We start from the raw sequence: 23,177 nt of genomic DNA, 5'->3' as shown, positions 1-23,177 counted from the left end.
CTTCAGCAGCAGCGTCGCCAGGACGAAGTGCTTCAGCAGCAGCGTCGCCAGGACGAAGTGCTTCAGCGTCGCCAGGACGAAGTGCTTCAGTGTCGCCAGGACGAAGTGCTTCAGCAGCAGCAGGACGAAGTGCTTCAGCAGCAGCGTCGCCAGGACGAAGTGCTTCAGCAGCAGCGTCGCCAGGACGAAGTGCTTCAGCAGCAGCGTCGCCAGGACGAAGTGCTTCAGCAGCGACAGGATGAAGAGCAGCAGCAGCAGTATGAAGCAGAGGAACAAAAGTCTGAATCAGGCTATTGTAAATATTCACACCATGTTGCAAAACATCCCATTCTTACCTCTTCATCAGTGCACCAGCTAACAATGGACAACGATGGAGAAGCTACGGTCAAACAACAAGCTAGGGAAGAAAGATTCTTAACGGAGCGCCTATCAACTGAGGAAGATCAAGGCGGGGAGAATGAGGAAGTCTTCAACCCACCACTAAGCAATTGCCCTACCACCATTCATGTTAATAAGAAGTTCAACTGCTCTAGTCCTAGTAGAGTCAAGGTCCTCTCCGATAGCTTCTGGAAGCAGGAATACCTGGACACTCTACAGCCTAGGAGGAAATGGCAGGCCGAAAAGCCCAATCTGCAAGTTTGAGATGTCATGCTGTTGGGGGACTCTCGGGTGACAGGGGGTGGGTGGCCTACAGGACTCTTCGTCAAGGCTGATCCCGGTCACAAAAAGAAAGTGAGGAAAGTCGACGTGAAGGTCATCCGACAAGGTACTCCCAAGGTGTACTCTAGACCTGTGTCAGAAGTTGTTCTTCTTCAAAAAGAGACTGTATAGTGGTATAACCAATTATACCATGCGGGGAGTGTGCTGTTTACTTTTCTAGGTAGTTCACCTTTTACCTAGTAGGCCCTATGTCTAATGGGGACCAATGTTCTTTTGCTTAATTAGTAATTCTCCTCACCTGGTAGCTTCACAAGGGTAGTTATGAGGTGATTAGTTTGGTCAGAGTCAGTTCAGTTCAAGCCAGCACACAGTGAAGAGCTCTCACTGCTATGTTAAGTTAACCTTTCTATCAGGCCTTGGACAGGATAAGTCTGTAAGTTTGTGTGTTTTATTTGTTAAACTTATGGCTCTTTTAGCATATATTGGCTCTTGATATTTCTAAAATGTTGATTGCATTTAGTACAGTGAGTACAACATGTTCTTTTCTTGTAGGATGCATACAAATTACTATGTTTGGTTTATTATTTTACAGTATTTGACACAATGTTGTGTTCTCTATTCTTTCTGTATTGCAGTTTTACAATTTATTCTTCACTAAAGAACCTACACCAAGTCACTGCCTTTTGGATCTTTATTGGGAACTTGTTAGCTGTCTGCCAAGCCATACCAAATGTATACCAACGTATAGCAAGGGCAGAATAGTAAAAAGACTTTAAGCACAGCGGGCTTCACAGAAAGACATGGCTCAACACTGCAGTTTATTTTCTTCATCATGTCACATTCAAAAGGTGATGAAGAGCTCAAAACCAATCAGTACTGCTGCAGTAAAAGCATGTGCTAAAGCACAAGCTGCACTTGTCAAACTAGCCTATGCACACAAGGAAGCAGCAATATTAAAACAACAAGCTGATCTACAAGCTAATCTGCTGTTGCTAAAATCAGAGGAAGCTGCAGAAATTGCATCAGCTGAAGCAGACGCACTGCAATCATGTGTTCTAGAAGATGAAGTGCTTCAGCAGCAGCGTCGCCAGGACGAAGTGCTTCAGCGTCGCCAGGACGAAGTGCTTCAGCAGCAGCGTCAGCAGGACGAAGTGCTTCAGCAGCAGCGTCGCCAGGACGAAGTGCTTCAGCAGCAGCAGGACGAAGTGCTTCAGCAGCAGCGTCGCCAGGACGAAGTGCTTCAGCGTCGCCAGGACGAAGTGCTTCAGCGTCGCCAAGACGAAGTGCTTCAGCAGCAGCGTCAGCAGGACGAAGTGCTTCAGCGTCGCCAGGACGAAGTGCTTCAGCAGCAGCGTCGCCAGGACGAAGTGCTTCAGTGTCGCCAGGACGAAGTGCTTCAGCAGCAGCGTCGCCAGGACGAAGTGCTTCAGCGTCGCCAGGACGAAGTGCTTCAGCGTCGCCAAGACGAAGTGCTTCAGCAGCAGCGTCAGCAGGACGAAGTGCTTCAGCGTCGCCAGGACGAAGTGCTTCAGCAGCAGCGTCGCCAGGACGAAGTGCTTCAGTGTCGCCAGGACGAAGTGCTTCAGCAGCAGCGTCGCCAGGACGAAGTGCTTCAGCGTCGCCAGGACGAAGTGCTTCAGCGTCGCCAAGACGAAGTGCTTCAGCAGCAGCGTCAGCAGGACGAAGTGCTTCAGCGTCGCCAGGACGAAGTGCTTCAGCAGCAGCGTCGCCAGGACGAAGTGCTTCAGTGTCGCCAGGACGAAGTGCTTCAGCAGCAGCGTCGCCAGGACGAAGTGCTTCAGTGTCCCAGGACGAAGTGCTTCAGCAGCAGCGTCGCCAGGACGAAGTGCTTCAGTGTCGCCAGGACGAAGTGCTTCAGCGTCGCCAGGACGAAGTGCTTCAGCGTCGCCAGGACGAAGTGCTTCAGCAGCAGCGTCAGCAGGACGAAGTGCTTCAGCGTCGCCAGGACGAAGTGCTTCAGCAGCAGCGTCGCCAGGACGAAGTGCTTCACCGTCGCCAGGACGAAGTGCTTCAGCAGCAGCGTCGCCAGGACGAAGTGCTTCAGCAGCAGCAGGACGAAGTGCTTCAGCAGCAGCGTCGCCAGGACGAAGTGCTTCAGCAGCAGCGTCGCCAGGACGAAGTGCTTCAGCAGCAGCGTCGCCAGGACGAAGTGCTTCAGCGTCGCCAGGACGAAGTGCTTCAGCGTCGCCAGGACGAAGTGCTTCAGCAGCAGCAGGACGAAGCGCTTCAGCAGCAGCGTCAGCAGGACGAAGCGCTTCAGCAGCAGCGTCAGCAGGACGAAGTGCTTCAGCAGCAGCGTCGCCAGGACGAAGTGCTTCAGCAGCAGCAGGACGAAGTGCTTCAGCAGCAGCGTCGCCAGGACGAAGTGCTTCAGCAGCAGCGTCGCCAGGACGAAGTGCTTCAGCAGCAGCGTCGCCAGGACGAAGTGCTTCAGCAGCAGCGTCGCCAGGACGAAGTGCTTCAGCGTCGCCAGGACGAAGTGCTTCAGTGTCGCCAGGACGAAGTGCTTCAGCAGCAGCAGGACGAAGTGCTTCAGCAGCAGCGTCGCCAGGACGAAGTGCTTCAGCAGCAGCGTCGCCAGGACGAAGTGCTTCAGCAGCAGCGTCGCCAGGACGAAGTGCTTCAGCAGCGACAGGATGAAGAGCAGCAGCAGCAGTATGAAGCAGAGGAACAAAAGTCTGAATCAGGCTATTGTAAATATTCACACCATGTTGCAAAACATCCCATTCTTACCTCTTCATCAGTGCACCAGCTAACAATGGACAACGATGGAGAAGCTACGGTCAAACAACAAGCTAGGGAAGAAAGATTCTTAACGGAGCGCCTATCAACTGAGGAAGATCAAGGCGGGGAGAATGAGGAAGTCTTCAACCCACCACTAAGCAATTGCCCTACCACCATTCATGTTAATAAGAAGTTCAACTGCTCTAGTCCTAGTAGAGTCAAGGTCCTCTCCGATAGCTTCTGGAAGCAGGAATACCTGGACACTCTACAGCCTAGGAGGAAATGGCAGGCCGAAAAGCCCAATCTGCAAGTTTGAGATGTCATGCTGTTGGGGGACTCTCGGGTGACAGGGGGTGGGTGGCCTACAGGACTCTTCGTCAAGGCTGATCCCGGTCACAAAAAGAAAGTGAGGAAAGTCGACGTGAAGGTCATCCGACAAGGTACTCCCAAGGTGTACTCTAGACCTGTGTCAGAAGTTGTTCTTCTTCAAAAAGAGACTGTATAGTGGTATAACCAATTATACCATGCGGGGAGTGTGCTGTTTACTTTTCTAGGTAGTTCACCTTTTACCTAGTAGGCCCTATGTCTAATGGGGACCAATGTTCTTTTGCTTAATTAGTAATTCTCCTCACCTGGTAGCTTCACAAGGGTAGTTATGAGGTGATTAGTTTGGTCAGAGTCAGTTCAGTTCAAGCCAGCACACAGTGAAGAGCTCTCACTGCTATGTTAAGTTAACCTTTCTATCAGGCCTTGGACAGGATAAGTCTGTAAGTTTGTGTGTTTTATTTGTTAAACTTATGGCTCTTTTAGCATATATTGGCTCTTGATATTTCTAAAATGTTGATTGCATTTAGTACAGTGAGTACAACATGTTCTTTTCTTGTAGGATGCATACAAATTACTATGTTTGGTTTATTATTTTACAGTATTTGACACAATGTTGTGTTCTCTATTCTTTCTGTATTGCAGTTTTACAATTTATTCTTCACTAAAGAACCTACACCAAGTCACTGCCTTTTGGATCTTTATTGGGAACTTGTTAGCTGTCTGCCAAGCCATACCAAATGTATACCAACGTATAGCAAGGGCAGAATAGTAAAAAGACTTTAAGCACAGCGGGCTTCACAGAAAGACATGGCTCAACACTGCAGTTTATTTTCTTCATCATGTCACATTCAAAAGGTGATGAAGAGCTCAAAACCAATCAGTACTGCTGCAGTAAAAGCATGTGCTAAAGCACAAGCTGCACTTGTCAAACTAGCCTATGCACACAAGGAAGCAGCAATATTAAAACAACAAGCTGATCTACAAGCTAATCTGCTGTTGCTAAAATCAGAGGAAGCTGCAGAAATTGCATCAGCTGAAGCAGACGCACTGCAATCATGTGTTCTAGAAGATGAAGTGCTTCAGCAGCAGCGTCGCCAGGACGAAGTGCTTCAGCGTCGCCAGGACGAAGTGCTTCAGCAGCAGCGTCAGCAGGACGAAGTGCTTCAGCAGCAGCGTCGCCAGGACGAAGTGCTTCAGCAGCAGCAGGACGAAGTGCTTCAGCAGCAGCGTCGCCAGGACGAAGTGCTTCAGCGTCGCCAGGACGAAGTGCTTCAGCGTCGCCAAGACGAAGTGCTTCAGCAGCAGCGTCAGCAGGACGAAGTGCTTCAGCGTCGCCAGGACGAAGTGCTTCAGCAGCAGCGTCGCCAGGACGAAGTGCTTCAGTGTCGCCAGGACGAAGTGCTTCAGCAGCAGCGTCGCCAGGACGAAGTGCTTCAGCGTCGCCAGGACGAAGTGCTTCAGCGTCGCCAAGACGAAGTGCTTCAGCAGCAGCGTCAGCAGGACGAAGTGCTTCAGCGTCGCCAGGACGAAGTGCTTCAGCAGCAGCGTCGCCAGGACGAAGTGCTTCAGTGTCGCCAGGACGAAGTGCTTCAGCAGCAGCGTCGCCAGGACGAAGTGCTTCAGCGTCGCCAGGACGAAGTGCTTCAGCGTCGCCAAGACGAAGTGCTTCAGCAGCAGCGTCAGCAGGACGAAGTGCTTCAGCGTCGCCAGGACGAAGTGCTTCAGCAGCAGCGTCGCCAGGACGAAGTGCTTCAGTGTCGCCAGGACGAAGTGCTTCAGCAGCAGCGTCGCCAGGACGAAGTGCTTCAGTGTCCCAGGACGAAGTGCTTCAGCAGCAGCGTCGCCAGGACGAAGTGCTTCAGTGTCGCCAGGACGAAGTGCTTCAGCGTCGCCAGGACGAAGTGCTTCAGCGTCGCCAAGACGAAGTGCTTCAGCAGCAGCGTCAGCAGGACGAAGTGCTTCAGCGTCGCCAGGACGAAGTGCTTCAGCAGCAGCGTCGCCAGGACGAAGTGCTTCAGCGTCACCAGGACGAAGTGCTTCAGCAGCAGCGTCGCCAGGACGAAGTGCTTCAGCAGCAGCAGGACGAAGTGCTTCAGCAGCAGCGTCGCCAGGACAAAGTGCTTCAGCAGCAGCGTCGCCAGGACGAAGTGCTTCAGCAGCAGCGTCGCCAGGACGAAGTGCTTCAGCGTCGCCAGGACGAAGTGCTTCAGCGTCGCCAGGACGAAGTGCTTCAGCGTCGCCAGGACGAAGTGCTTCAGCAGCAGCAGGACGAAGCGCTTCAGCAGCAGCGTCAGCAGGATGAAGCGCTTCAGCAGCAGCGTCAGCAGGACGAAGTGCTTCAGCAGCAGCGTCGCCAGGACGAAGTGCTTCAGCAGCAGCGTCGCCAGGACGAAGTGCTTCAGCAGCAGCGTCGCCAGGACGAAGTGCTTCAGCAGCAGCGTCGCCAGGACGAAGTGCTTCAGCGTCGCCAGGACGAAGTGCTTCAGTGTCGCCAGGACGAAGTGCTTCAGCAGCAGCAGGACGAAGTGCTTCAGCAGCAGCGTCGCCAGGACGAAGTGCTTCAGCAGCAGCGTCGCCAGGACGAAGTGCTTCAGCAGCAGCGTCGCCAGGACGAAGTGCTTCAGCAGCGACAGGATGAAGAGCAGCAGCAGCAGTATGAAGCAGAGGAACAAAAGTCTGAATCAGGCTATTGTAAATATTCACACCATGTTGCAAAACATCCCATTCTTACCTCTTCATCAGTGCACCAGCTAACAATGGACAACGATGGAGAAGCTACGGTCAAACAACAAGCTAGGGAAGAAAGATTCTTAACGGAGCGCCTATCAACTGAGGAAGATCAAGGCGGGGAGAATGAGGAAGTCTTCAACCCACCACTAAGCAATTGCCCTACCACCATTCATGTTAATAAGAAGTTCAACTGCTCTAGTCCTAGTAGAGTCAAGGTCCTCTCCGATAGCTTCTGGAAGCAGGAATACCTGGACACTCTACAGCCTAGGAGGAAATGGCAGGCCGAAAAGCCCAATCTGCAAGTTTGAGATGTCATGCTGTTGGGGGACTCTCGGGTGACAGGGGGTGGGTGGCCTACAGGACTCTTCGTCAAGGCTGATCCCGGTCACGAAAAGAAAGTGAGGAAAGTCGACGTGAAGGTCATCCGACAAGGTACTCCCAAGGTGTACTCTAGACCTGTGTCAGAAGTTGTTCTTCTTCAAAAAGAGACTGTATAGTGGTATAACCAATTATACCATGCGGGGAGTGTGCTGTTTACTTTTCTAGGTAGTTCACCTTTTACCTAGTAGGCCCTATGTCTAATGGGGACCAATGTTCTTTTGCTTAATTAGTAATTCTCCTCACCTGGTAGCTTCACAAGGGTAGTTATGAGGTGATTAGTTTGGTCAGAGTCAGTTCAGTTCAAGCCAGCACACAGTGAAGAGCTCTCACTGCTATGTTAAGTTAACCTTTCTATCAGGCCTTGGACAGGATAAGTCTGTAAGTTTGTGTGTTTTATTTGTTAAACTTATGGCTCTTTTAGCATATATTGGCTCTTGATATTTCTAAAATGTTGATTGCATTTAGTACAGTGAGTACAACATGTTCTTTTCTTGTAGGATGCATACAAATTACTATGTTTGGTTTATTATTTTACAGTATTTGACACAATGTTGTGTTCTCTATTCTTTCTGTATTGCAGTTTTACAATTTATTCTTCACTAAAGAACCTACACCAAGTCACTGCCTTTTGGATCTTTATTGGGAACTTGTTAGCTGTCTGCCAAGCCATACCAAATGTATACCAACGTATAGCAAGGGCAGAATACATACAGTTGTATTTGGTTGTGTAGTTTGTAGTGCATACAGTTGTATTTGGTTGTGTAGTTTGTAGTGCATACAGTTGTATTTGGTTGTGTAGTTTGTAGTGCATACAGTTGAATTTGGTTGTGTAGTTTGTAGTGCATACAGTTGTATTTGGTTGTGTAGTTTGTAGTACATACAGTTGTTTTTGGTGTTGCTCAGACTCAGCCGCAGGTTGTCTAGATGTTCCAAGATCTGTTCCAAGGTCAGCTGAGCCAGTTTACTGCTGGAGCTACGAAGACTACGCACACACCCGCACACGCACGCACAGACACACACGCACACACACACACGGACAGAACGCACGCACGCGCACACACACACACACACACACACACACACACACACACACACACACACACACCATAAAAGTCAATCAAAGTAAAGTAAACTCAACTAAAAACAGACAGACAGACAGACAGACAGAGAGACAGACAGACAGACAGAAGGACAGACAGTACAGTACCTCTGTCTCTTGCGCGGCTGGTTGTTGTTCTTGATGAGCTGTGCTTTGATGTGCTCCGACAGCAGGTCGTCGTGCTTGGTGGCCCAGTGCCTCAGCAGGCTGGTGGTGAATGCGCACCATGTCCTCCGTGGGCCTGGAGTGTGCACGCACGCATGCACGCACGCACGCACACACGCACACACACACACACACACACACACACGTATGCGCACACACATACATACACACACACACACACACAAGCAGAACTTAAAGATAAAATGCATTAAAAAAACACACATTTCTTACAAATCTGAAGGAATGAGAATGACAATTCTGTTTATTTCAAACCATTTGTATTAACTGACTATTGTACTCGTTGCTGTAAATATATCTACAAATATGGCCACACACACGTCAAAGTTGATACGTCTGTCTCTAACCAATCCCAGGAAATAAAAGCCTTACTCCCTCTAACTCATTGACAAATTGCCAATGATGCCTTTTTTGGGAAAACAAGCTATATTCAACTGCCAATAAATAAAGAACGGAACATTGCGTAAACACAGTTTTCTTTCTGTTTTGTGAGCAAATGTTCAGTTTACATTCATGTTAGATTTGTATGTATCTGTATGTAATCTTTAGCTAGCCTAATTGTTAAGGCTGAGAATTGTAGTGATTCGTAGGCGTAGTCTTACTCTTTGGATACGTTTGTACTTTTTCCACTGTCAGTTGAAGCTTTGTAACACTGATGTCAAATGGACCTGTTACATTTGTACACTCTCAGACTTACATTAGAGTCACAGAACAGACTTCAGTATTCTAGTATCATTATTATATTAAGACCACTACTACAATTAAACTAGCAGCCTGTGAGCTTGTTTATTTTCACTACCTTTGTGCAACACTGTCATAAGATTTAGTCCAGAATAAGGCATTCATTCATGATTGATAAAACATACTATATTTGCATTATAGTATAAAGTTCAGGTCACATCCTATAATGCTTGTACACTGTACCTTTATATTTGAGGTGTTGTAGAATGGGTATAATGGTTTCCAGTGGAATGCTGTGGGCCAAGAACAGTTGCCAGGTGCTGTATTGTTCAAACGTTTCCCAGTCTAAAGATTGGACTGGAAACGAAGACAAAAATGTTATCATTTTATTGACAATGTCATCATTAAAAAAACCTGTGAAAACCTTACACACTAATTATTAATGTGGTTGGTGATAACTGTGCTGCAGCGCACACAGCACAGGTTCATACATGACTGACTTATTCACACCTCCTTCCATTCCTTTTGTTTATTTTCCTTGTTTGTTTAATTTAACTATCTATAAGTTGACTCACTTTTTCAGTCTTCGGTAAATGATATGAATCGGTTTGCTTCAATGTTGTTATAACAGGCATCTACGCGATGACTGTTATACCAGCTCAGTGTCCTTGTGGTTAGAGTGTCCGCCCTGAGACTGGGAGGTCGGGGGTTCGATCCCCGGCCGGGTCATACCAAAGACTCTAAAAATGGGACCCAGTGCCTCCCTGCTTGACACTCAGCACTCAGGGTTGGATTGGGGGTGGGAAGTGAGGACGCTGGCGTCGACTGTTCGCCGCTTCACCTCCCAATGTATGAATGAATGAACCATTGTAAGCGCTTTGAGTAGGCACATAGTGCATAGAAAAGCGCCATAAAAATGCAATTAATTATTATTATTATAACTTCATTTGATATGTGGAGATCAGGTAAAAAGCACAAACTTAATTGGCCTGAATATGAAGCGACACGCCATTTGATTATGCAAACAGAGACAGAGACAGAGAGAGTACACCTATTCCATCCATAGACCTCCATTATAAACGGAGGATATTCACATGATATTCAAACTTTAAAAAAAAAGCAACATACAGTACAGTTGTTTGTACAGAGATGACATCAACACCAAGAAAACAAAATTATGAAGTAACACGAACAGCGTCCACACTCCCTGTGTGTGTGTGTGTGTGTGTGTGTGTGTGTGTGCGTGTGCGCGTGCCACTAACTCAGTATGTTGAGGACTGAATCTTTTCTGAACATCACCAGGTTCCCCATCATCACATGACACATTAATTCCTGAAGCTGAAAGAAAGAAAGAAAGAAAGAAAGAAAGAAAGAAAGAAAGAAAGAAAGAAAGAAAGAAAGAAAGAAAGAAAGAAAGAAAGAAAGAAAGAAAGAAAGAAAGAGTTGTTTTAATAAAACAAAATGTAAACAAAACTAAGCTCAAGTGCTTCTTGCGTCCACCACAAAGTCCACATACTGTATAAATACATACCGGTACATTAAATGAAAGTAGTTAATAAGGATAAAGTAATTAATTACTATTGTGTTGTTGAGCATCCAGTTACCTGTGTAGAGTCGATAACAGCTACTATCATGTTGAGTAGTTCTCCACTTCGTAACGTCTCATCAGGAAACTAGAGGCACAAACAAGAGAAAAACATTTTAAAAACAACACATGCACTGGACCTCAGCAGTGTGTTTATCTAACCATTATTCAACCATTAAAACAACACATGCACTGGACCTCAGCACTGTGTTTATCTAACCATTATTCAACCATTAAAACAACACATGCACTGGACCTCAGCGGTGTGTTTATCTAACCATTATTCAACCATTAAAACAAGACATGCACTGGACCTCAGCGGTGTGTTTATCTAACCATTATTCAACCATTAAAACAAGACATGCACTGGACCTCAGCACTGTGTTTATCTAACCATTATTCAACCATTAAAACAACACATGCACTGGACCTCAGCAGTGTGTTTATCTAACCATTATTCAACCATTAAAACAACACATGCACTGGACCTCAGCACTGTGTTTATCTAACCATTATTCAACCATTAAAACAACACATGCACTGGACCTCAGCAGTGTGTTTATCTAACCATTATTCAACCATTAAAACAACACATGCACTGGACCTCAGCGGTGTGTTTATCTAACCATTATTCAACCATTAAAACAAGACATGCACTGGACCTCAGCACTGTGTTTATCTAACCATTATTCAACCATTAAAACAACACATGCACTGGACCTCAGCAGTGTGTTTATCTAACCATTATTCAACCATTAAAACAACACATGCACTGGACCTCAGCACTGTGTTTATCTAACCATTATTCAACCATTAAAACAACACATGCACTGGACCTCAGCACTGTGTTTATCTAACCATTATTCAACCAGTAAAACAACACATGCACTGGACCTCAGCACTGTGTTTATCTAACCATTATTCAACCATTAAAACAACACATGCACTGGACCTCAGCACTGTGTTTATCTAACCATTATTCAACCATTAAAACAAGACATGCACTGGACCTCAGCACTGTGTTTATCTAACCATTATTCAACCATTAAAACAACACATGCACTGGACCTCAGCACTGTGTTTATCTAACCATTATTCAACCATTAAAACAACACATGCACTGGACCTCAGCAGTGTGTTTATCTAACCATTATTCAACCATTAAAACAACACATGCACTGGACCTCAGCAGTGTGTTTATCTAACCATTATTCAACCATTAAAACAACACATGCACTGGACCTCAGCACTGTGTTTATCTAACCATTATTCAACCATTAAAACAACACATGCACTGGACCTCAGCGGTGTGTTTATCTAACCATTATTCAACCATTAAAACAAGACATGCACTGGACCTCAGCACTGTGTTTATCTAACCATTATTCAACCATTAAAACAACACATGCACTGGACCTCAGCAGTGTGTTTATCTAACCATTATTCAACCATTAAAACAACACATGCACTGGACCTCAGCGGTGTGTTTATCTAACCATTATTCAACCATTAAAACAAGACATGCACTGGACCTCAGCGGTGTGTTTATCTAACCATTATTCAACCATTAAAACAAGACATGCACTGGACCTCAGCACTGTGTTTATCTAACCATTATTCAACCATTAAAACAACACATGCACTGGACCTCAGCACTGTGTTTATCTAACCATTATTCAACCAGTAAAACAACACATGCACTGGACCTCAGCACTGTGTTTATCTAACCATTATTCAACCATTAAAACAACACATGCACTGGACCTCAGCACTGTGTTTATCTAACCATTATTCAACCATTAAAACAAGACATGCACTGGACCTCAGCACTGTGTTTATCTAACCATTATTCAACCATTAAAACAACACATGCACTGGACCTCAGCACTGTGTTTATCTAACCATTATTCAACCATTAAAACAACACATGCACTGGACCTCAGCAGTGTGTTTATCTAACCATTATTCAACCATTAAAACAAGACATGCACTGGACCTCAGCACTGTGTTTATCTAACCATTATTCAACCATTAAAACAACACATGCACTGGACCTCAGCACTGTGTTTATCTAACCATTATTCAACCAGTAAAACAACACATGCACTGGACCTCAGCACTGTGTTTATCTAACCATTATTCAACCATTAAAACAAGACATGCACTGGACCTCAGCACTGTGTTTATCTAACCATTATTCAACCATTAAAACAACACATGCACTGGACCTCAGCACTGTGTTTATCTAACCATTATTCAACCAGTAAAACAACACATGCACTGGACCTCAGCACTGTGTTTATCTAACCATTATTCAACCATTAAAACAAGACATGCACTGGACCTCAGCACTGTGTTTATCTAACCATTATTCAACCATTAAAACAACACATGCACTGGACCTCAGCACTGTGTTTATCTAACCATTATTCAACCAGTAAAACAACACATGCACTGGACCTCAGCACTGTGTTTATCTAACCATTATTCAACCATTAAAACAACACATGCACTGGACCTCAGCACTGTGTTTATCTAACCATTATTCAACCATTAAAACAAGACATGCACTGGACCTCAGCACTGTGTTTATCTAACCATTATTCAACCATTAAAACAAGACATGCACTGGACCTCAGCACTGTGTTTATCTAACCATTATTCAACCATTAAAACAACACATGCACTGGACCTCAGCACTGTGTTTATCTAACCATTATTCAACCATTAAAACAACACATGCACTGGACCTCAGCACTGTGTTTATCTAACCATTATTCAACCAGTAAAACAACACATGCACTGGACCTCAGCACTGTGTTTATCTAACCATTATTCAACCATTAAAACAACACATGCACTGGACCTCAGCACTGTGTTTATCTAACCATTATTCAACCATTAAAACAAGACATGCACTGGACCTCAGCAGTGTGTTTATCTAACCATTATTCAACCATTAAAACAAGACATGCACTGGACCTCAGCGGTGTGTTTATCTAACCATTATTCAACCATTAAAACAAGACATGCACTGGACCTCAGCACTGTGTTTATCTAACCATTATTCAACCATTAAAACAAGACATGCACTGGACCTCAGCAGTGTGTTTATCTAACCATTATTCAACCATTAAAACAAGACATGCACTGGACCTCAGCACTGTGTTTATCTAACCATTATTCAACCATTAAAACAACACATGCACTGGACCTCAGCACTGTGTTTATCTAACCATTATTCAACCATTAAAACAACACATGCACTGGACCTCAGCGGTGTGTTTATCTAACCACAGCAGTGTGTGTGTGTGTGTGTGTGTGTGTGTGTGTGTGTGCGTGCACCTACCTCAGAGTATATAGAAGGGGTGAGGTAGCACAGCAGTGTGTGTGTGCGTGCACCTACCTCAGAGTATATAGAAGGGGTGAGGTAGCACAGCAGTGTGTGTGTGCGTGCGCGTACCTCAGAGTATATAGAAGGGGTGAGGTAGCACAGCAGTGTGTGTGTGCGTGCGCGTACCTCAGAGTATATAGAAGGGGTGAGGTAGCACAGCAGTGTGTGTGTGCGTGCACCTACCTCAGAGTATATAGAAGGGGTGAGGTAACACAGCAGTGTGTGTGTGCGTGCGCGTACCTCAGAGTATATAGAAGGGGTGAGGTAACACAGCAGTGTGTGTGTGCGTGCGCGTACCTCAGAGTATATAGAAGGGGTGAGGTAGCACAGCAGTGTGTGTGTGCGTGCGCGTACCTCAGAGTATATAGAAGGGGTGAGGTAGCACAGCAGTGTGTGTGTGCGTGCGCGTACCTCAGAATATATAGAAGGGGTGAGGTAGCACAGCAGTGTGTGTGTGCGTGCGCGTACCTCAGAGTATATAGAAGGGGTGAGGTAACACAGCAGTGTGTGTGTGCGTGCGCGTACCTCAGAGTATATAGAAGGGGTGAGGTAACACAGCAGTGTGTGTGTGCGTGCGCGTACCTCAGAGTATATAGAAGGGGTGAGGTAGCACAGCAGTGTGTGTGTGCGTGCGCGTACCTCAGAGTATATAGAAGGGGTGAGGTAACACAGCAGTGTGTGTGTGCGTGCGCGTACCTCAGAGTATATAGAAGGGGTGAGGTAACACAGCAGTGTGTGTGTGCGTGCGCGTACCTCAGAGTATATAGAAGGGGTGAGGTAGCACAGCAGTGTGTGTGTGCGTGCGCGTACCTCAGAGTATATAGAAGGGGTGAGGTAACACAGCAGCCGGACATCGTCTTCCTGACAGGCCTTCATGTCCATCATCAGACAGGTGTGTAGATCTCCAAGCGCCGTGGCCTGAGCAAAGGACTCGTACAGGCTCATCTTACCTACCGCTGCTTTACTGCTCGCACGTACATACACACACACACACGCACACACACACACATCAGATTCTAAAAATGTCTTCTAAATCCTGAGTTTTCAAAAATAGCAGACCTACAAGCTCGTAGCGCGCCACCGAGTGGCGCGCTATGAGTTTGTAGATCTGCTATTTTTCAATAGCTAAAGCACGACATGATGCTAACACCAAAATGGGTTCCCGTCCAGAATGGGTTAACTAACGATTGCACACATTGCTGTAAATATATCTACAAATGTGGCTATGCTTTGTCTCTTATCCATATATACTGACGTATATACATTAATTCTGTACTGGCCATATATGGAGCGTGACGCGAGGCGTGACGGACACGAGTTCCGCGACCGTTCTGGACGGTCTAGAAGGCCCGGTTAATTTCAGTACGGTCCGCCACTGTTAGCTTTAAGGTAGTACAGCAGATGGTGTCCTATCTTGGGTAGTTACCTAGCTTTAAGGTAGTACAGCAGATGGTGTCCTATCTTGGGTTGTTACCTAGCTTTAAGGTAGTACAGCAGATGGTATCCTATCTTGGAAGTACCCTCACTAAAAACGCCGGGACAACGCTCCACACGTCCCAAACTCTTCTCCCTTCTGGCTCCAAAACTGTGGAATGCACTTCCCATTGCAGTCAGAACTGCAGCATCACTCCCAATCTTCCGCCGTAGCCTGAAAACCCACCTTTTCAGACTCCATCATGGCCCATAGCACTTACCCTAACCCCTTAGATAGCATTTCTGTTGACTTAGATAGCATTTGACACAGACTTATAGCATGTTATGTAGACAGCACTATAATTGCATTGTATATAGTCATAGCACGCCATAGTACATATGTACATATACAGCATAGTAGTAAATATGTATAGTTTATATGTATAGTGTATGTATACTAAGTTTCATTATATAGATATTCCACTGTTACTTTCTTAGCTTACGCATGTTTCATGATAAATGCTTTTATGTGATGTATTCCCATGCTGTTGTTCTTGCTTAATGTACGTCGCTCTGGATTAAGAGCGTCTGCTAAATGCCTAAATTGTAAATTGTTGGGTAGTTACCTAGCTTTAAGGTAGTACAGCAGATGGTGTCCTATCTTGGGTAGTTACCTAGCTTTAAGGTAGTACAGTAGATGGTGTCCTATCTTGGGTAGTTACCTAGCTTTAAGGTAGTACAGCAGATGGTGTCCTATCTTGGGTAGTTACCTAGCTTTAAGGTAGTACAGTAGATGGTGTCCTATCTTGGGTAGTTACCTAGCTTTGAGGTAGTACAGCAGATGGTGTCCTATCTTGGGTAGTTACCTAGCTTTGAGGTAGTACAGCAGATGGTATCCTATCTTGGGTAGTTACCTAGCTTTGAGGTAGTACAGCAGATGGTGTCCTATCTTGGGTAGTTACCTAGCTTTGAGGTAATACAGCAGATGGTGTCCTATCTTGGGTAGTTACCTAGCTTTGAGGTAGTACAGTAGATGGTGTCCTATCTTGGGTTGTTACCTAGCTTTGAGGTAGTACAGTAGATGGTGTCCTATCTTGGGTAGTTACCTAGCTTTGAGGTAGTACAGTAGATGGTATCCTATCTTGGGTTGTTTCTGGTACAGCTCAGCCAACATGTCCAACAGGACGGAGAAGCCAGCGTTGTCCTCCTGCATCGTGCACAGGTTCCTGAACACCAAACACACCGGCTTACACACAGACTCCTCCAGAGACCTACGCGCACGCACGCACACACACACACACACACACACACACACACACACACACACACACACAGAAATGAGAATCAGACTGAATTCTTACAGTAGATCAGATATATGAACACAAAAAATCTGATATCTCTATAATAATTTTGAGTTGTAGTCTAGTTAGGTTGAGTTTACATTTACGTGCTGTGGCAGCGCTTCAATATATCATAAGTCTCGCGTTGATCCCGTCTCTAGCGGCCGCATACGGCCGCATATCGCTCCGGACAGAATTGGTTCGGAGTGCATCGTCTCTGCCCGAGAGATGCCAGACTCACCCTTCTGGCAGAATGCCTATGTTGTCCAGCAGGGGGAGTGGTTTCACCGGGCTAGAGATATAGAGGTTGACAGTATCCTACTCTGTCTCATGTCGGTATCGCGTGTGACAAAAATGGCAGACCTACGAGCTCTCTAACGCGTGCGCTATAAGAGTCTCAAGTACAGGTCATGAAGATCATGTTGACTTAGAGGCAGCTGAAGTGCCCTTGGACAAGGCATTGAACCTCTACCATGAAATGTTCTATGAGCAGGGCCTGGCTGTAAACAAGTTCTTGAGCTTAGTCCAGTTACCCTGGGTAAACATAGTACCTTTCCTTTCCTTACTTGCCAGAAGAATTAAAACCATACGAGCGTGTGAGCTTGCGTTTGCTCCCTCAATATGCACAAAGAGTAACATACCAGACTTGTTTTATATGTCTTAGAGGTAGGGTAAGTCATGTTGTTATAGCTCTATATATGCTCATAGTAATCATTGCCATCTAGACTACTAGAGTGTTTATTCAGTAACAAGGCTACAATTCTCCCCAGGCCTTATTATTAATCATAACATACTCTTCTGTGACGTCAGCAGGTATAGGATAATAAATAATATGAATTATGTAATATTAATAATTACTCTTCCGTGATGTCGTCAGGCAGAACATCTCCTCTGAAGTGATTCTTAAAGAGTTCGGCCAAACACGAGGCCAGAGTGGACATCTGTTCCGTCTCAAAGTCCTCCTAAACATAGTAAAACACACAAACACACATTAACACAGTGGACATCTGCTCCGTCTCAAAGTCCTCCTAAACATAGTAAAACCCATAAACACACATTAAGACAGTGAACATCTGCTCTGTCTCAAAGTCCTCCTAAACATAGTAAAAGACATGCTAACATCACATTACAACACAGGACACAATAGTCAGAGTAGAACGGTAGAAGACAGTAGAATGGCATAACAATAATAATAATAATAATAATACAGAACATCCAACTCACCTCCAGGATGAGATCCACAATCTCCTGCATCGCCACACACTGCATCTCTGAATCACTGAGGATTAGAACAACAGTAGTTCTTTTAATCGTTATTTCACAAAATGGTTTCAACCATTTTGCTATTATTTTATAGCAACGGCGACAGCGCGCTGTCAACGAGAAACAGTTATTAGCAATCACGCAATTTTCTTTAATCAATTTTTCTTCCAAATGTGGTCGTCATGCCAATTAACTTCTCCCCACACACATGTGTGTTGTTGTCACTGCTGTTGTATCCTACCGACTCGCTTCCCAGTGAGGTAGCCTGGAAACCAGACACAATTTACCACAGGAAAAAAACAATCCCTTTGGAGATTGGGTCTGGCACTCCTCAGTTTGAATTATATTTCTCTCACCCCAGAGTTGTGGGTGATCAATCAGAGCACACTATTCAAAGTAGAGATGTCCCGATACTGTATCGGTATCCGGAAAAATCGGATCGGCCCTTATTTGTCATATCGGGTCATATCGGTATCGGTGAATATGCCAGTCTAACCACAGATCCGACACAGGGGTAATGGGGTTGACACTATGGCAGGTAAATAAAATGTTGGGACATGTGGAGTTTGCTTTGGAGTTGCCACAAACTGCATGTGCACATTTGAGTGAGGAGTCTGCTATAAACACAACATGAGATATATAGCTAGATAGCTATAAACACAACATGAGATATACAGTATAGCTAGATAGCTATAAACACAACATGAAATCACGACACTGGTATCGGTATCGGCTAACACAGAAATTGAGGTATCGGGATCGGAAGCAAAAAAAGTGTATCGGGACATCCCTAATTCAAAGTAAGACTTTTTTTTTTGCTGTGACGTTGTATCCACGCAGTGATATTAGTCTGGCCAGTGGCCACGCCAGGCTACCAGTGAGGAGCCCCCACCGGGAGGACACAGAGCCCAACACTCCCTGCTGACAGGAGCCCATAGGAGTACGTGAATGAGTTAATAATAAAAACCTAGTTTTCTGCAACTGGAGCACTTTCTCTTTCATCGTGTCATCTAATTGGTCCAAGTAAGGTGTGATTGATTGATTCAATTGATTGATTGGGTGGAACCTAAACTCTCGCTTTTTCCCTGCAGGAATACAACAAAAAAACAACAACACTATCATTGTTATTATGCTGTTATTTTCTCTGAAAACTTTTTTTTTTTTTCATTTCAATTTAGATTTTTTTTGTTAAGGAAAGACATTGTCTCAAATATGTTGTTAAAAGAAGAAAGATAAATCCCTTTGTGATTAACAAAGTGACAACTTTGTTACAAAACAACGTCCTTCTTGTAAAGACCCTGCTCTTGACCAGACAAATTAATATCATCATAAAAGGTAACCAGAAGACTGGACACCTCAATGTTAAATTGTCTCATTGTTTTCCCAAATGTTCAAATCATGTATACTTAGCATTATTACACGAGGGTGTACTTTTTTTTTTAATGTTTTTCTTTGTGACTTTTGCCTTTATTTTACATTTTTTATGGAGGGACAGACAGTAGGCTGACAGGACATGGGGAGAGAGATGGGGGGGGAAGACATGCAGTAAAGGCCGTCGGGATCGGGAGTCGAACCCGCGGCACACTGCCAGACTGGATTACCAGCCAAGGTGCCTGGACCGCTGAGCCACGGCCTAGGCCGAGAGGGTGTTCTTTACGGTCATTAACGCATGCCTGCGTTGCTGCAGGAACGAGCCGATAGGCGAGTTCCGTAGGGCAGCACAGCAATGAGTAATGAACATGACTCAGTCTCATCGACAGTGTGGCTAGGGCCTGATTCCCGGAAACGCTTGCCCCAGCATGCGTGGGACGTGGGTGGATCTTCTTTTCCATCCACCAGCTGTCTAAAAACCCGGAAAAGACGCCGGCAGACAGCGGAAAATGGCCGTGACTGTCTGCTCAGGTCCGGAAACAGCTAGAAGGATAGTAGACAGCCTCTATGACACGTCCGCAGGCGGGTCTAGCTGTCTTCCGCGTCTGTGACGTAGGTGTTTGGCTTGTTACCATGGGAACGTACTTATCACTCTGGCGGTACCGTGGCGAGACTCCACAGTACACATAGAAACAATAAAACAGGATGCCAGTGTAGCATTGAAATTCATAATATTTTCAAAAACAGTTGTATAATAATTCATACAACAAGCGAGTGAAGCGACAAGTTGTTTTCAGATATGTGAGCCAGCCAAGCACTACAAATAAGAGAATAACTGTCAGCCTATATCATGAGTATAAAAGTCTTAATACATACAGTATGTACATCCACTTTTCAGGAGAATAGAGCACACACAAATAATCAAGTGAGCACATAACATGGATATGGCATAGTCAAATAATAAACATAAAAAGTAGTTAGTACTAATAAAAAGTATTTCAGAATAAGATTTATTGTCATTGTAACATGTACAACAAAATTGTACCAAACGATCAGTGCATCAAATCACTAAAATAATAATAAGCAAAGAAATCTATAAATAAGCTAAAAAATAAATAACTAATATACTAACAAATACACACAACCATACATTTCCATATATTAGGAAATTTTAGGACAAGAGTCACAAGACTATTGCAAAATATAAATGGCAATAATACATTGGACATCAGAAAAATTTGTCGATTTCTCTCTTCATTTCCTAGAGAGAGGAAAATCATAAATTAAATGCAAAAATGACAAAGGAAGTCAGTCTAATTTATAATAGGTGGCACAAAATTAACATTGACGATCCGAGCACTCAAATTTTAAAGAGGAGAACAGGCTATATTAGTTAAAAAGCCAACATGTTTCGACCTCAGGTCATCATCAGGGCAGGAAGGAACATAATTTGCTACAAAAATCCAGTTTCAGGGATTTAGCTGAAATTCATATTGTTATGGAACAATTAGGAGTGCAAGTGTCCTACTAGGGAGGGTCAACCGTGGCCATAAATTAATTTACAGGACAACCTCTCTAATCACCAGCATGTAAGTAATTAACTTAAATAACCACTTTTAGTATTGTACCTGTATGAGTTTAACTTTTGTTGAAAAGAATAGAACAACATGCACATCCACAGTTCCACACCCGGTCAGGCAGGTCACGTGGCCTGACATAAACCGCACCAATGCAACTCCTTGCAACAAAACAGTTTTAAGGACATCTCACATCAATGCATGAATGCAACTCCTTGCAACTGCCATTGATGATAATTGTTTCATGCAACTACATGCAACTACTCGCAACCGTTTGGTTGCAAGAGTTGCATGGTGAATCATTAGTGCGGTTTGGGCCTTAATTAGTAGTCTGATGAAGAGCATGTAGCCCGAAATCTCACAGCAATTGTAAAGGGTACGATATATTTTCCCTTTAAACGGAGCCCACCTGTATGAGTCTGGCCTTGTTGTAATTCTTACGTTGCCTGTAGATGCACTGTGCCAGCAAAGTGTACAGTTTCTCCAACTGGCACACATTCATGCCCTCTGTCTTCAACACAACTCTCCTATGTAGGTTCTGGCAAGGGATGAAAAAAGACAATGACAGCCGTTAGCCATAGTCTGCACTACGATCTATGAAAAATAATATACAATTATTATAACGTAACCCCAGATCTGTGCGCATGCATGCATGCATGCACGCATACACGTATACGCACGCATGCACGCACACACACCCTCTCTTCAAAACACACTATCATACTAACACACTCTGCTCACCCTGAGTTTGTCATGGTCGACTACCAGAGGTGCTGGCATCTCATTGAGCCGGGTGTCCAAGGTTCTGTGCGTTTCCTGCGTACGATACTCTAAGGGGGTGGCAAGGAGGTAAAGGAGTTAAAGCAAATTAATATTGCCTGGTAAGCCATTAGCCAACAGTAGATGGCTATGGCTGAGTTGGATACCACAAATACTGTACAAAGTTTGGGAGGAAATGTATAGAATATATACTATGATATTATAGCAGCTAGTGTTAGTATTGTGCATTTCAGAGGGAGAAACAATTAACCACTTGAATCCTAACATCCCTACTAATCCTAGCATCCCTAGCATCCCTATCATAGCTCTCATGGGGGTTAAGGTCTATTTTTTTGACACTTTTTCAAATATAAAAAATTACTCTGTGTGACTTAATACACACATTCAGACTGGATCTTCTACACTTTAGACTAGATACACTGCGTGAAACATGACTAAAGGACATAAAAGAAATGTCCTTGAGTCAACGTACAGCTTAACACAATTCTCTCAAATACATATCAGAGCTGTGAAGGTAGAAAGTTTTTGTCATTATGTTCCCAACTTCCCATGTGGTGAGTAGAGTATTTAGCAAAAGCCTGTAACTTGGCTCAGAACCAAAACGTGCATGAATACAAAAAGCATTCATGGCTTGGAGTCTTTGCTTGTAGAGGCTTGCACAACAGCAGTGGCAACACAATGTTAACCGCACTATCCATTTATATGCTGCATAGAAAGCAGAGAGAGCGAGAGAGAGAGAGAGAGGCAGGGTCAGCTTTCTTTGTTGATCACCGTTGCTTAGGAGCTGCAGCAGCCAGCAGCAGGTTACATACATGGTCCTGCAGGTGTAGCCTAGGTCAGTGGTAAAAGCATAGCACTAATACCACCAGGGGTATTATTAGTACCATTAGTAGCTGTGGGATCAAATCCCACTGGTACAACCCCAGTACGTATTGCATTCAAGCTGTGAAGGAGCTTTGCATAAAAGCATCCCGCATGAATAGGATATACAGACCCATTTCACTCAAGAGTTCCCCGTTCCCCCTCGTAAAACGGGCTCGCTGAGGGGGAATACGGTGCGTAGAGTTCAATGGCTCCAGCCGGTGGTTCCCATTCACCAGCGGATGGTTCTGGCTAGTGACGTGAATGCCATTTTGAACCCCAGGGACCTCATAGAGCTCTGGCTCATCCCAGGGGGCCAGGTCTAGGTGTAACCCATTCACAGCTGGGGCATGAGTGGATTGCTCTCCCTCGCCACCCCAGTTTACGCTCCCCGATGGAGAGGTGGAGCTCTCATCCAGTGAGTCACCATGGCAGCCATTTTCTAGAATGGGTCCTGTTACTCTGGTTGGGGTCTCTCCCCTCTCTTCCTCCCCTCTGGAGGAGGAAGGGTGGTTGGGTGGTTTCATCTTCGTCTTCACGCCTTTCTGTATAATGCCATTGCTCCATTTGGTCTTTCGTGGATGCTTGTGCCGCTTTTTCATACGAGCTGTAGAGGCGAGGGTGAGGGAGAGACGGAGTGAAGGGAGGAGCTCAATGGAATGGATGCAAGTGGAACAGAGACAGACACAGGATGGAGCTGGCTGTGTCATGGTGGCCTGGTGATGAATATCCTTGTGTACCTACAAAATATCCTTTTCCTCACCTCACTTGTATGTTCCAGTTCAAC

The 23,177-nt window shown here is 45.0% G+C and overlaps 1 protein-coding gene across 1 annotated transcript in view; it reads right to left on the bottom strand.

Moving 5' to 3' along the window:
- The window catches only part of LOC310870273 (integrator complex subunit 3-like), a gene marked incomplete at its 5' end in the record, with an annotated part of 29,003 nt that extends 6,086 nt beyond the window's left edge, over window positions 1-22,917 (bottom strand). Inside the window, 12 exons of the mRNA XM_083781432.1 lie at window positions 7,725-7,825; window positions 8,051-8,183; window positions 9,050-9,163; window positions 10,069-10,144; window positions 10,411-10,479; window positions 14,596-14,749; window positions 16,305-16,469; window positions 17,397-17,500; window positions 17,763-17,817; window positions 18,769-18,886; window positions 21,191-21,287; window positions 22,777-22,917. Of these exons, the coding sequence (XP_083637558.1) occupies window positions 7,725-7,825; window positions 8,051-8,183; window positions 9,050-9,163; window positions 10,069-10,144; window positions 10,411-10,479; window positions 14,596-14,749; window positions 16,305-16,469; window positions 17,397-17,500; window positions 17,763-17,817; window positions 18,769-18,886; window positions 21,191-21,287; window positions 22,777-22,917 (1,327 nt within the window). The remainder of the gene's footprint in view (window positions 1-7,724; window positions 7,826-8,050; window positions 8,184-9,049; window positions 9,164-10,068; window positions 10,145-10,410; window positions 10,480-14,595; window positions 14,750-16,304; window positions 16,470-17,396; window positions 17,501-17,762; window positions 17,818-18,768; window positions 18,887-21,190; window positions 21,288-22,776) is intronic.
- Window positions 22,918-23,177: the final 260 nt, after the last annotated feature.

This window comes from Protomyctophum parallelum (genome assembly GCF_964188405.1).
Source record: "Protomyctophum parallelum genome assembly, chromosome: 1".
NCBI classification, from domain to species: domain Eukaryota; kingdom Metazoa; phylum Chordata; class Actinopteri; order Myctophiformes; family Myctophidae; genus Protomyctophum; species Protomyctophum parallelum.
The sequence above is the reverse complement of the archived record's forward strand: the minus strand, read 5'-3'. Positions and strand labels throughout refer to the sequence as shown.